This window comes from Aythya ferina (genome assembly GCF_964211825.1).
Source record: "Aythya ferina genome assembly, chromosome: 18".
Taxonomy (NCBI): Eukaryota; Metazoa; Chordata; class Aves; order Anseriformes; family Anatidae; genus Aythya; species Aythya ferina.
The window spans coordinates 360,292-374,485 of NC_140317.1; the positions used below are offsets into that span (position 1 = coordinate 360,292).

General features: G+C 38.7%; 1 protein-coding gene across 2 annotated transcripts in view; it reads left to right on the forward strand.

Annotated features, from left to right (window-relative positions):
* Positions 1–1,584: 1,584 nt before the first annotated feature.
* Positions 1,585–14,194, forward strand: part of GLP2R (glucagon like peptide 2 receptor) — a 53,296-nt gene continuing 40,686 nt past the window's right edge. Inside the window, exons 1-3 of one of the 2 annotated variants that reach the window (XM_084492211.1) lie at positions 1,585–1,641; positions 1,735–1,905; positions 7,001–7,094. In XM_084492211.1, coding sequence (XP_084348337.1) covers positions 1,801–1,905; positions 7,001–7,094 — 199 coding nt within the window. In that variant the 5' untranslated portion in view covers positions 1,585–1,641; positions 1,735–1,800. Of the gene's footprint in view, positions 1,906–7,000; positions 7,095–14,194 lie in introns of both variants that reach the window. The other variant, XM_084492212.1, reaches the window with a different exon arrangement.

The window sequence follows — 14,194 nt, forward strand, 5'->3', positions numbered from 1 at the left end:
ACCATGAGTACAGACTAGAAGAACTCATTGCGAGTAGCCCTACTGAAAGGGATTTGGTGGTTCTGGTGGATAAACAGCTTGACATGAGCCAGCAGTGCACGCTTGCAGCCCAGACAGCCAACTGCACCCCGGGCTGCATCAAAAGATCAGTGACCAGCAGGTTAACAGAAATGATTGTATCTCTTTACTCTGCCCTTGTGATACCTCCCTTGGAGTACTGCATCCAGGCCTGGGGCCTCCAGCACAAGAAGAATGTGGATCTATTAAAGCCACAGAGGAGGTCCTCAGAGGAGGATCACAAAGATGTTCAGAGGGCTAGAACATCTCTCCTATGAAGAAAGGCTGAGAGAGCTGTGGTTGAACAAGAGAAGGCTATGGGGAAGCCTCATTGCAGTTTTTCAGTACTTAAAATGGGCTTATAAAAAAGATGGAGAGCAACCTTTTGCTTAGGCAGGCAATGGCAGAACAAGAGGGAATGGTTTTAAATTAAAGAGGGGAGATTAGATATTGAAGGGAATTATTCACTCAGGGTGGTAAGGCACTGAATCAGGCATCCCCAGGAAGCTGTGGATGTCCCATACCTGGAGGTGTTTAAGGCCAGGTTGGATGGGGCCTTGGCCAACCTTGGGAGGCATCCCTGCCCATGGCAAGGAGTTGGAACAGGATATCTTTGGTTTCATTCTACCTAAGCTGTTCTATGATTCTATGGTTCTATGATTCCATGACTGCTGGACAGGTTGAATGATTGTATTACAGAGTTTAGATATAGCCTATGTCTAGTGTTGAAAACTGGGCTACCACTGGCTCTATGGTCTTAGTGGCATATCTCTGCCCCTTCTTGCTCAGCTGTATGGGAAAGGTACATAGAATCTTCCTGTACCAATAGCAATTCTGGAAATGCAGAAGAAGGTAACACCTACCTGACTCTCCATGCTGTCAACTCAAAGCATAAACCAGACATGAAAATTATTGTACTGCAAATGGACTTTTTTCATTTCATGAGGCTACATATCATATAAAGTTATTAATATTTTCAGGCTTTCCTCTGAATCTAGAAAAGCTGCAAAAAATGTTTTGAAAATTCAAGCTGAAATTCATTGGCAGCTTCTCAAAACTTGCAGCTGACATTGTGAGAAAACTTTGAACATTACAAAAACTGCAGTAAAACTTGAACTGCTGGTTAGATTAGGTTTTGTATATTTAAAATCTCTTAGAGAAATATGTACTGGTGGTACATATTTGATGAAGTATGATCAGAAATGATTAAAACAGCTATTACTGAGCAGCTTCCTATCAACTAACTTGATTCAGAAACCTTCCTACATTTTTTTTTTTTTTTTCATTCTGGGTCATCTTTTAATAGTTTCATGTGGTATGTATAAATATATGTATATATTCATGGAGCTGTATTCCATTCTTGCAAAACCACTGGCAAAATTCCCATGAAGTTTCAAGGGAACAGGATCAGCCCTTTAATGTTTTAATAGTTTTGTGACTTCTTATTGGCTAAGGGACAAGCTGCAGTAAGCAGACTTTCTGTAAAGTTTAGAGAAAATTATCTGTGCCTTTAATCAGAAAAAATACAAGACTTAGTCGGAGTCCATCAAGCCTAGACATTCTTGTAGACTTCCAGGCTTGTTTGTAAGAAGATTCTTGAAACGGTTACACTTGTAAAAGAAGATAATTTTTGTTGTTGTTGTTGTTTTGTTGTTGTTTTTTTTCTTTTTTTCACAGGACTGGGTGATATATTTGATCTATAGCAGAGGGAAATAGCAGCATATTGGGTACAAAATTATTAGAATGGGCATGATGACACTTTTTGGTCTCTGCTCCACCATGGGGCTCTGGTCCAGAATATCTGCTGGACCTGCCAGCTCTGTCATGATATTATTTCTAGTTAAACAGGTAAGCTAATTCAATAATTAATAATTAGCAGTATAAAGCTATCACACAGTATTTTAACCTTCACTGCATGTTTGTTTCAAAAATAGTTCTGATATAACAATTAATGTTAAAATGAGTTATGAGAAATGTTGACTGAGAAGCTGTAGAATTTTGTATCGTAACTCATTCTGAATAGGTAGTTTATTACAAATTTCTGCTATTAACATTGATTCATACAGTGAATAAGTTGTGTTTACTTGTGTTTATACAATTTCTTTTCATAACAATATTGATCATTATTATTTTTATTTTACAGCTTGCCTCAGAGATCAATTTCATTCTGAAATATGTTTATTTTCTACTATTTTTTGCACTTGTATTCTAAAGTCACCTTAGGTTTGTTTACAGAGCTACAGCTTAGCCTTTTAGACATATATGAAGAGTGAGTGTTACATCTCCAATGCAAGTCGAGGTTATTGGTGTTGTTCTGCACCTCAGCTTCTTAAGAAGGCTAGCAAAAACTATATACAATATTTACTTTTATTTCTTGTGGAGCTTTAGCAAACTGTTCACTTCTATTTCTTATAAATCTATAAAAACTTAAAAGCATGTTTCTTCATCTATATTGTCTTAAAATTTTAAGAACTTTCAGTATTTAATGATAATATCTCTGTGTAATTCACTTAAATGCATTTTTCTTTTTCTTTTTCTTTTTCTTTTTCTTTTTCTTTTTCTTTTTCTTTTTCTTTTTCTTTTTCTTTTTCTTTTTCCTTTTCTTTTTCTTTCGCTTTTTCTTTTGCTTTCTCTTTTTCTCATTTTCATGTTCATTAATGTGTACCATTAGTTCAGTAACTTTAAAACAAAAAATCTTAAGATGTTGTAGTAAGTTCCAATTTGTCTAAAAAAAAAAAAAATCTATATAAATTTAGGGTAAATTTATATGAAATAACTATACAAGAAAATGAACACAATATATAGATTTATGTTAAACCGAAAGTAGTAAGTTATTTCTATCCACTTGTCCTACACTTAATTCCACAGGAAATATATTTGCATGTGTATGTGCTGTAAAGACTCTAATTTTGCTCCTTTTCCTTTTTTATCCTGAAAAAAAAAATTACCAGGAGACACATATTTTGATATTTTATTATTATTTTTTTATTAGAAAATATTCTTATTGCTTTGGGATAATTGAATCTAGAACTTCTTTCATATAAATGAGAATAGAACTGAAGCATCTCTCAGTTTTTTGAGAAGCTTTGAATCCATAGTCTTGACCTAAGTGCTGGTGCCATCAATATTAACGAGAAAATCTCCCAATGAGTTTTGTGAAGTCAAAGTTTTACAAGACTATAAATCACCGTGAGTTACTTTATTGTAGTGTTTCCTGTAACTTGTTTACAACAGATCATGTAAAGAAATGTGTATTTTTTTATATTTAACAATAAAGAAAAAACAATAGTCATATACCACTATATCCACATGTTCTAGCAAACACCTCTAGAGATATGAAATCAGAGTAAATCAGGATGATGGATGAAAGAATGAATAATCCTTTGAACTCTTACATTATTTCTAATTCATTCCAAAATTTTATTATTTTTTTTCTAACCATAATAGCATTGTCCAAATAAACAAACAGAACCATTTCATTTTATTGTTGGCTTAGTATAAGAAATTTAAAAGGTGAAATCCTGATTAAAATGTAGTCAGTTATTTAAAAAAAAAAAAAAAAAAAACAGATTTAAATCAGTCCATTTGCAACTTTGGAGGTTTATTATTTTAATCCACCTTTTAAACAAGAGCTTCATGCAATGTTCTCTGCTTATTTTTAAGCAGCTGTGTCAACTTTGTGCACCTTGTGTGCTCTGAGTGAACTAAATGAACTTAAAGACCCTTCCAGGAAAGTCTGATAAAATTTCAGTGCCAGTGAACTTTGGTGCAAGCGTTTAGGACTAATGTGGTTTATATATTACCAGCAAATTGTCAGACATTCTGAAATGAAGAAATGTCCAGTTTAGGTCAAAAGGTCACAGACTTTCTGAGCTTCTGTCTTGGACTTTGGTATTCAATTTCTTCTGAGCTTAAAGTTCTGTTTAAATGCTAGAGTGCCTTAATGTCAACTGAAATGTAAAACTGAGACAAAAAGCCATGTTTAGCTGCATGTTGTCAGAAAGTGAGATCACTTTAAATTTACCTAAAAGCTTGAGAGCATGCATTTAAGTTTTGGTAGCAGAGTAGCACAAAATTTAAATCACAATCAAACCTCATTGGGATCTCTAATCACAGACCCATTTCAGATGCAGAGTGATGTGTCATCTCTTTTTAGAACACACCCAGAGAACTAGGCCTTCACACATGGTGAAAGCAGGAAAAGTCCCTATGATCACAGCAGTTATTGCTGTACTCCTCACATTGACTCAGGCTGTAGATCTTCCTCTTTCTGAGAGAACCTGCACTCCTTTCTGAAGAATATTAATGACACAAATATAAGATACAAAATCTGTATCCTTGTCCTGTCTCTTTGATATTTTTGTTGAATCCTTTTCACTTAGCTAAACAGATACAGGACATCAAGGTGTCTCACCTCCTTAATTTCCCTTAATTTATTTACTTTTATCAGAGAGTCTTATGGCAGAAAACCAATCATCTCACAGACATTTACATCAATAGTGACCGGGTATTGAATATCTGACTCTGCTTATTGTTTTGCAGAGAATGACAATTGCATTAGGAAAGGAAATGAATCTGCACTTATACTTAATCAGTTCCTCCATCTTATTAACTGAGTTTCTTCATGCCAGCTTCTCAACTCTTTCTCTAGTAATGGAACCAAACAAGCAGCCAGGTCGCCATTATATGGCTTTTTCTGTTTCCTTATCTGTTTAATGCATTTGTTTATTAGAAACAGAAGTGCTATCTCTTAAATCAAGCAGTCTTTTCCACAAGTGCGTCATCTTCTATTTGCCTCTTTGAATGAGGTTCACTGACCCAGGAGTGTACAAAGAATCTCCCCATGCTTTCAGCATTTTGAGACCCACATGAGGGAAATGTCAAGATATTTATTTTGGAAACATGCATTCCTTTCTCATAGCTGATGTAAATATTCTCTCCTTATCTTACAAACCCATCAACTGAAGAATAATTATAGTCTTTCTACTCCCTGGAATTTAAAGCACAGTGTCTGGAAATTAGCTGAGCTTCTCAAAGCAAAGCAGAGAGCAGGCAACGTCTTACATAGCAAAAATATGCATAGGGTGTGGTCTCATATAACAAGTAGCTAATATTCACCAATGTTCTTGTTTGAAAGTAAATAAATACAATATTATTTATTTTCCAACAAACTTAGCTTCAAAGAATAAGGTACAGGTGCCAGTCCTTGGTACATCACCTAGCTCAGACAAGCCCAATACAAAAGCACAGATGTGAAAGGCAGTTTCCAAAAAGGGGGTAGTCCAGACAAAAGGAAATGGATTTTCCCTGGTGAGCTAAAAAATATTGTTTGGTGTAAGGATAATTGCTTTTTTGAAAACTTGTACTTAACCCACTATCCAAATTTTGAGACCACTTCTAAAGTATTGTGTTCAGATTTGGCCCACATGCTCCAAGGAACCCACTGAGTTGCTGGAATGTGTTCTGAGAAGAGCAACAAAGCTGGTGAAGGGACTGGAAAACAAGACATATGAGGAGTAGCTGAGGGAACTGGGGTTGGTTAGTCTTGAGAAGAGGAGGCTGAGAGGAGACCTCATCTCTCTCTACAACTGCTTGAAAGGAGGCTGGAGCAAGGTAGAGGCTGGTTTCTTTTCTCAAGGGACAAGTGGCAGAATGCAAGACAACCACCTCAAGTTGCCCCAGGAAAATCTTAGATTAGATGTCAGGTGGAACAGGCTGCCTAAGGAAGTGGTACAGTTGCCATCCTTGGAGATATTTAAGAGATATATGGATGTGACACTCAGGGATATGGTTTAATGGTAGTGTTGGTTGGTGGGTGGACCTGATGATCTACTGGGTCTTCTACAATCTAAATGATTCTACAATTTTGTTATTTAATGTGGTTCTGCAGCTTCTATGCTGTCCATATAAATGAAACTATGTTCTCTCATGCAGCCCACCAGGATTTGTACATCAAAGTGCTCATTTAGGGAAAGGAACAGCCAAGAGGACCAGATGGGGTCTTGACATTGCAGAAGGGTTGATTTTCCAGGCACTAAGAGGGGAAAGTGCAGAATTCACTGTCACCAAACTGAATAAATCCAAAGTTGAGCCTATACTACACTACAATAGTAAAAGAGAAATTGGTTTTGAAGTGCTCCTCTTTCTATTCTCTTTAAGCAAACCACATAAAAGTAGTTATTCCAGATTATATTCTCCAGAAATCTAACTTTTCAGAGGAGACAGTAAAACTGTACCATCTCTAGGCAAAGAGGATAAGATAACTAAGATGAATGATTGAGTGTTTTTCAAAATGCTTAGGAAAATAAAAGTGTCTATAGCACAGTTGCAGGTGTTGGAGGAAGAAGTGTCTGTTGAAGTGCTCAGGTGGAGCACAAAATGCATTGCAGAATAGATAACAGCAGCTAAATATTATTGTTTGTTTATTATACTTTCAAATTATTACTGAAGTACTGAAGTAAGGTTGATTATCTTTAAAAAAGCTGTAACAATAAACAGCCCTCAAAACTGTTATAAATCAGATTCATAAATTAGTCTAGCAAAAACAGAAACATAAATAAGAAACCTACATGAGAACGGTTAGCTGACTTTGGCATAAAGTGATTGTAAAAGGCTTGGAAAAACTGAAGAAGTTTTGAAGATCAGCACACATTTTCTACAGTGGAGGAATTGTCTTTTTTTCTTTTTTTGGTGGTGGTGGTTTCTATGGTAACAGAGTACCATGGCAATACATTTCTTGCTCAGGCAAAGAAAACAACTAATGAAATTTCAGTAAGAGTCTCCTAGAGAAGGAAGGCCTTTTTCTCCCTGCTTACCTAACTTGTCTCCATTCTCCTACCCTCTCCTCTCCTCTGTTCATAAATTTGTTACAATGGAAGGAAACTACCTCAGTAAAACACCACAAGGCTCTGATTTTCCTCATGCAAGGTGTTCTTACTCACAGGCCAAAGCATCTCTGCTGGAAAAAACAACTACTGGATGGAACAAATATAAACAAGAATGCTTGAAAATGCTACAGGAATCAACTGTAGATGCTGGTAAGGAAACAAGCAGAACAATCAAAAAATGTGTTAAGTAACATTGCTGAATATGCAAAATTCAAATTATTTTACTTGCTTTGCACAACCGTGTGCCTCTAAATGTAAATTCTAAATGTAAACAGTCAGCCGTAACTAGACCTACAGACATGCAGTCATGAAGTTAATGGCTGTTTTTGTCCTGAAATATATTACGTTTTTATATATAAAACCAGATCATATACTGAAAAGAACTACTGAACAGCTGGTCCTGAGCTACCATTATGATATGTCACAGAATACACAGTCAAGAAATGGCTGCTACCCATTACTTGGATGAAACACATCATTTAGTTGAAGGAAACCTATGTTCACTCCCCTTTTCAGCCTGAAGGAAAGTCAAAACAATATTCCTGGAAACTGTAATAGCCATAAGACAACAGGTCATCAAGGGAAAATGAGATGACTCCCATTTCTCATTTAGAAACTAAGCCATGGTAGACAAAAACACAAAACAAATGAGGTAAAGCATAGTCTGTTTTTTGCCTAGTCAAGGCACCTGGGGCCTGCTCTCTTCTCACAGGACTGCTTATGCTTTTTGCAGTAATGTAATTAGGTTAATAAACTAAGGCACAGTAAACAGGTTGCCCCGTGATCACCTGGCACCTGTAACCTTTAGCTTGCAGTTCCTTATATATTCTCCCAACTCTGTAACTCGGATTCTTAGCTCAAGAGCAGAATAGGTTCAGAGGACAGTGTCTTCTCCTGAAAAGTGGCAGAGGGAGGACCTGAGTCCATGTCTCCTACCTCTGTGTGTGAGCTCTTTATTTATTTTTTTAATTATTTTTTATATTTTTTTATTATTATTTATGCTCTTTAGCAAAAGGGGAGCTCATAATCTGCAATTATTTTACACTAAAAGTATAAGTTCTGCTCAGCTAGGTGTCTGTCTTCAGGAGAGGATGACACAGGCTCTGTCTGAGTAGTGAGTAGTTGGAGAAGTTCCAACTCCTCTCCTCTCCTCTCCTCTCCTCTCCTCTCCTCTCCTCTCCTCTCCTCTCCTCTCCAATTTTGTGTCCCTCACGAGATATTGGTGAAATGAATGACAAAAATGCAGCTATAGATGTTAACAACTATTCAAGGCAAATAAAGTCACAAGTTCAGCCTCAAAAAATATTATGGAACTATTAAGAATGCAAATATTGCCCTTGTATTTTAGCAGAAGCAGGCCATAAAGTTTCTGGTGAGATAGCCCACAGCTGTATTTGTTGTTCTCTATATTCTTCTTCCCACCCAAGATTCTCAAAGTATTGCTGAGTGTTATGGAAAATGAACCAGGATATATTCTTCTACCATGGATGGGCAGCAAGCTTTAATGTTGAGAGAAGAGAATTTCAACTTACCCTGGAAAAAAAGACAAAAGGACAGAAAATAACCAAGAAACTAGTGCAGTCATTAATGCATTTTATTTTATCTTACTCTAACATGACTGAACTATTTCACTTCTGCATTTTAAAGTGGTGTATCTTAACCTTAAGTCCTGTGAGTGACATGACATCTTAAAAATGACTGAGTTTTTCTGAGAGATTGTAAGCTCTCTATCCTCTAGTTCCCCAGGTTCACTATCAGAGAAGTTTATAGTTTTCTGTGCTGAAAATTGGTGTCAGAGCAGTCATGAAAAGTAGAATATTTTCCATTTATCAGCTAAAACTATGTGGCATGTACAAACACAGTGGCATGTACAAACACAATTCACATACCTGGAATCTGTTACATTTGGACAACAGAGGCCCCAGGCTGATTTTGAATAACACCCTTAGTTCATAATGAAGCGTGTAATACCTACTGCTGTTTTGTACATCCAGGGAAGGACAGCAGCTATTTCTGCACTGTGCACCAAACACTGCACTGTGAATGCACAAAGTTTATGTTAAATCTAAATAATTTCTGTCTAGAACACGGGTCTCTATATGATGGGATTTGTATCCACTCCACACAGAATGAGCCTGTGTGATTGCAGGTTGTGAGAAACACTCTGTAGCCAATAACTTAGGCTCAGGTGAGGATCTCAGTGAAGTAGTAATTTATTCGCGATTGCAATGGCGGGTGCCCCACAAGCAGAAGAGAGCGCATCTACTAGTTCCAAAACACAGTTTATATACCTTTTGATGACAGGACCCTCCCCTGTTTCCCCACTGAGTGGGTAATCCAGATTCACAATCTATCTGATGCTTCACAAACAATGCATGGCCTTCAGTCGCCGGCCTGTTAAATTTCAAATTTCTTTTGACATTTTTACTGCTTGAAGTGGTAATGTTTCTTCACTTATCTGACTTGACTTGACACCATGATTTTCACCTAATTGTCCTAAGGAGTCTGATTGTCTGCATTTTACAAGGTCGCCTGCTAAACTTTCTTATCACTGTAAGCATATCTCAGTACCACATTCCCTCCTTCTAAACAATGTAACTCTGCAAAAACAACATTTCTATTCCCACAATTCCCCCCTTTTCTTTTTTTTATAAACTGTTGATTTGTGCAAAAACTCTTTTTATTTTTATTTATTTATTTATTTATTTATTTTAAGTGTAATTTGGTAAATATTTTTCTCTTCTTCACTTTCTTTGCTCTCCATTTCCTCTAATATCATTTTATCTGAGTAGGGTGGTGGATCTATGGTCATTTGTTTCAATAATGCGGTTTCCATTAACCACTGGACAAGTCCCCTTACACAGGGAATAATGCAACAGCCAATAGCCGTCAAAACTCCTGCTACTACAATCAAGGATGTAAATATGGACATTACCATTCCTTTCCATTTACCAAACCAAGATTTCAACCATCCTGTAATGGAAGTGTCTGCTCCCGAATTTTCTGCCAATACATTGGCAAGGGTGGTAAACCCTTGCAATGCTCTTGTTACTGTGCCATCCGGGGCAGTATTGTTAGGGATAAAAGTACAACAATGGTTGCCCAGCATCACGCATACACCACCCTTCTCCATGAACATCATATCTATTGCTATCCTGTTTTCCCAAGCCATTTTGCTGATGGCATCTAGTTGTTCAGCGATTCCTCTCATCGCATCCTTGGTATAATTGATGAATCTCTGCTGATTATAATAGAAATAATTAATCTAATCCACATTTTTATTGATTGTTACCCACCAGAACAGTAACTCAAACCCTGCAGCAATTTAATTTCTGGCTTTATGTTCATCCGGAACTCCTCTAGGTACCCCAATAGAATCTATGTATACTCTATCATCAAATGATATTCCTAAGCCTCTTTTACTTCTTCTGGGTATTTGTGATGTTTCTCTTTCAAATGCCAGGATGAAGGGTATAGCTAATTGAACAAGTGCACAAGTGCCTTCCCAATTAGATGGTAGGGTGGACCGTAAGATCTTCCCTCCACCGTACCACCAGAGATCTGCCCTGGGGATCTCTAGTCTTGAGCAGTTTCCCATCAAGTCCTTGGTAGCACAAGGCAAATTCTCCCAGATGCCAGGTAGCACTCACACCCTGCCGTGAGAGGCAAGCTGTATGGTTACCTATAGCTGTAGAGAATGCAGGGGGAACAGTGATATTGCTATCATGCAAGGAACAGCAAAGAGAGACTTACAGGCCTCATTTCCCCAGGCAGTCTTTTCTTGGTACAATGCAATCATACATCGCATCCCTTGGGAGTCTTCGGTTCACCCCCATGGGAAGGGCACTATCTGGGCAATGGGTCATCCCGAGGCACAAGCATAGCAGTAGCTACGGTTGAGACTCTGGACAGTATATTTGACCCATTCTATCCAGGCATTCATATCCCCATACCCTGTTTGAATCTCAAATGTTTGAACTGCCACATTTCAGAGGGCCTCCTGTTTTCTCTCCTGTTTTCTCCTTGAGTTTCTCCCTTTCTCTGATGGCAATAGAGGATCATTTCCATACAGCTATTCTCAATCTGGCTGTTGGGTCTCTCCCAGTTATTTGTTCTGTCTGCTCAATTGTCGTTGGGCATTTAAGTCTCCACAAGCTAACACCTCAGAAACATCAAACGTGGCAGATTGTGGTACACAACCCTCTGTCACAGTCACCCATATTTTGATGGGGTATCCCGTTTTTGCTATTATTTGGTCATGCCTTTTCCAAGTTGCCAATTGACCGAGGCCTTCTCTGAGGCCTAGAATCACTAAAAACAAAATTAGTAATCAATTTTTCCCTGTCATTATTTTTAAACCTTAGGTTTCCAAATAATTATCAATACAAAGAATAAGATGTACACTACTACTATAACAACCCCCCCTTGGGAGCACTGCAATTTGCTATAGGTCTGTCCTTTCTCTCAATCACAAGTCACACTCGTTAGTTATCTGTGAAAATAAAAGGTTAGTTTACAATTGTAAGCTCTTATCCTGCTCAGAGTCCACTATGAGATTTTTCTCTTCAATTTCAACTTCCAACAAGTCTTTTGTAGGAACAGCTTCCCAGGTACTAGCATCGACGGATGCTTTCACTCGAGTATAGTGAGTCCAACCTTTTTCCGCAGTTCTTACGGCTGTTTCAGTGGTCAGTAATTGTCCTTCCCATTCAGGCCGGAGTTGACTCTTGCCAGGTCCGAATCAGGACCGGTTTCCTGGGTGATGGTGGTGAATGGGAAATTCCAAAGGTGGGGTTTGAGCCAACAACCTACAGGTCCTGAGAGATGACAAAGAAGAGGACAACCCCAGAATACAGTTCTTAAGAAAACTCTCTTATTTTGAATTGTGGTATCTCATCCCTTTTGCCCAGATAGGGCAATCTGAACAGCATCTCATATGGTGAAATTCCTATATCCTTTCTTGGTGCTGTTTAAACCTGTAGGAGTAAGCATTTTACCCAAGGAAGTTGGGTTTCTAACACTAGTTTAGTTAATTGCTTCTTTAATGTCTGATTCATTCGCTCCACCTTCCCAGAAGAGGAGGGGTGCCAGGGGCTGTGAAAATCCCACTCAATCTCTAAGGCCTGCTTTAACCCTTGCAGTAAAGCTTACACCCATCTAGTCGTGTGGTCAATTAGGACAAACAAGTAACTCAGTAAAGTTTACCTGTGTACTTTGGAAAGGTCAAACCCCTGGCTCCCGTCCCCCTCTAGATGGGTTACAGAACACCTTTTTATTTACCTTTTGACATATGGTACATCCTCTACATACGTGCTTCCCTAAAGTGTATATTCCTACACAGACATACTTTCTTAGCACAACATCACACATTGCTTGCACCTCCTAATGACTCTTCTGATGTAAAACAGTTAATATTTGCCTCATTATCACTTTATTCAGCATTTCTCTCCCATCAAGGAGTATTGATTTTCCTTCAGACTTCATGGCTCCTGATTCCTTAAAAAAATCTTTCTTTTAAAACTTTTTAGTTCTTTCTTAATTTTCAACAATTCCCTGAATCCTCTCTGCATTTATTCTTTGTTTTCCTTCAGACATTAGATGCCTTAAATACCTGACTTCTCTTTCTCCATATTGTAATTTATTTTTCAATAATCCCAAGCCCTGCTTTCCCAGAAAGTTGAATAGCTTGTTAGTAGCTTTCTTCACAACTCTTTTCTCCTGTCGTGACAATAGAAAACGATCCACATATTTGTTAACATTAATACCTCCTTGGGAGGTTGTAATTGCTCCAAAATATTTTTTTTTTTTTTTTTTTTTTTTTTTTTAGAACTTACCCAAACGGATAGGTGGCCCTATAAACCCCTGAGGTAAAATTGTCCACCTGTATTGTTGCTTCCGCCCCCATTTCAGGGTCTTTCCAGTCAGAGGTGAATATATGTTTGCTCTCAGGGCCAGAGAGCACTCCATTAATAACGCTGTTATTCCAGTCTAACAATTTCCTATTTGAATGCCCAATTTAATCATCAAATCCCTTCCCAACAAGTTAGTCCCTGCCTTGGGTACATACAATAATTACCCAGTGATCATTTTATCCCCTAGTCTCAGCTTGGTATCCCCCCAAAGTGGCACTGTTATCCCAGCCCCTTCTGCCCCCATCACTTTTTAGGGTTTCATTAGTTAATTTAATCCCTGATACTTTACAAGCCAGTAATGACCTAGCTGCCCCAGTGTATTGGGTTTGATGGCAAGGTTCAGGGGGTGTGAGGGGTGTGGGGGTGGGAAACTGCAGTGGCAGCCCCCGTGACAAAAACCCAGAAGCCTCCCCGTGGCAGATAAGGGACAATTTCATCTGGCCCCAAAGGGGCCCACTGCTGCCCAGAGCCAAGTCATGAGCAATACAGCCCGTGCCTCTGTGAGAGCACATCCACGAAAACAAACAAACAAAGAAACAAACAAATACCTGCTGCTCAACAGCAGTTGGGAGAGTGAGAAACCCCCCCGCAGACACCAAAGTCAGTGCAGAAGGAGGCGGAGGAGGCGCTCCAGGCACTGGAGCCGAAGCCCCCCTGCGGCCGCTGGAGAGGCCCCTGGTGGAGCAGGCTGTTCCCCCCTCCCCGATGCTTGGGAAACTGAACAAACACCACAGCAAATATGCAAATATACCAAAACTTCTAGACTGTTACTTAGATAATGCCTACATCCTCTTTCCCTGCTCATGCAACTTCAAACAGCTCTGTTAAATACTACATGCCACACCTTTAACACCTTCAGCAACCCTTTTAACACTTCCTTCATCTTTCTCCAGCCTGTACTTTTCTAATACCAGCACCAAAGGCTCAGTCAGGGTCCAACTTAATTCCATACCTTTTCTCTCCAAGATACTGAAACAACATATCAATATAGCATATTTCATCCCATTTTCCTTCTTTCCTCCTTCTTCCACTCCAGATATTCCTATTCGAAGTTGCCAGCCTGGCCACACTTAAAACATCTTATGAAAGCCTGTCCCTGCTAGGACTCGGGCCACAACACAGGCAGCCTTCTTTGCCTGCCATTCCTTCATCTCTCTTCCTCTCCTTTCCATCCTGGCCCTGACTCCCCCTGAAGATTTTCTTCATCTTTCTCCAACCCTCTGCCTCACTACCCGCTGCACTGTCAATACCATTAGTTTCGATCTCTTTTTTTTTTTTCTCCTTCTTATCTCCCCTCCAGACACACACCTCCAGGGCCTCCCGCAGGAGGGTCCCCCA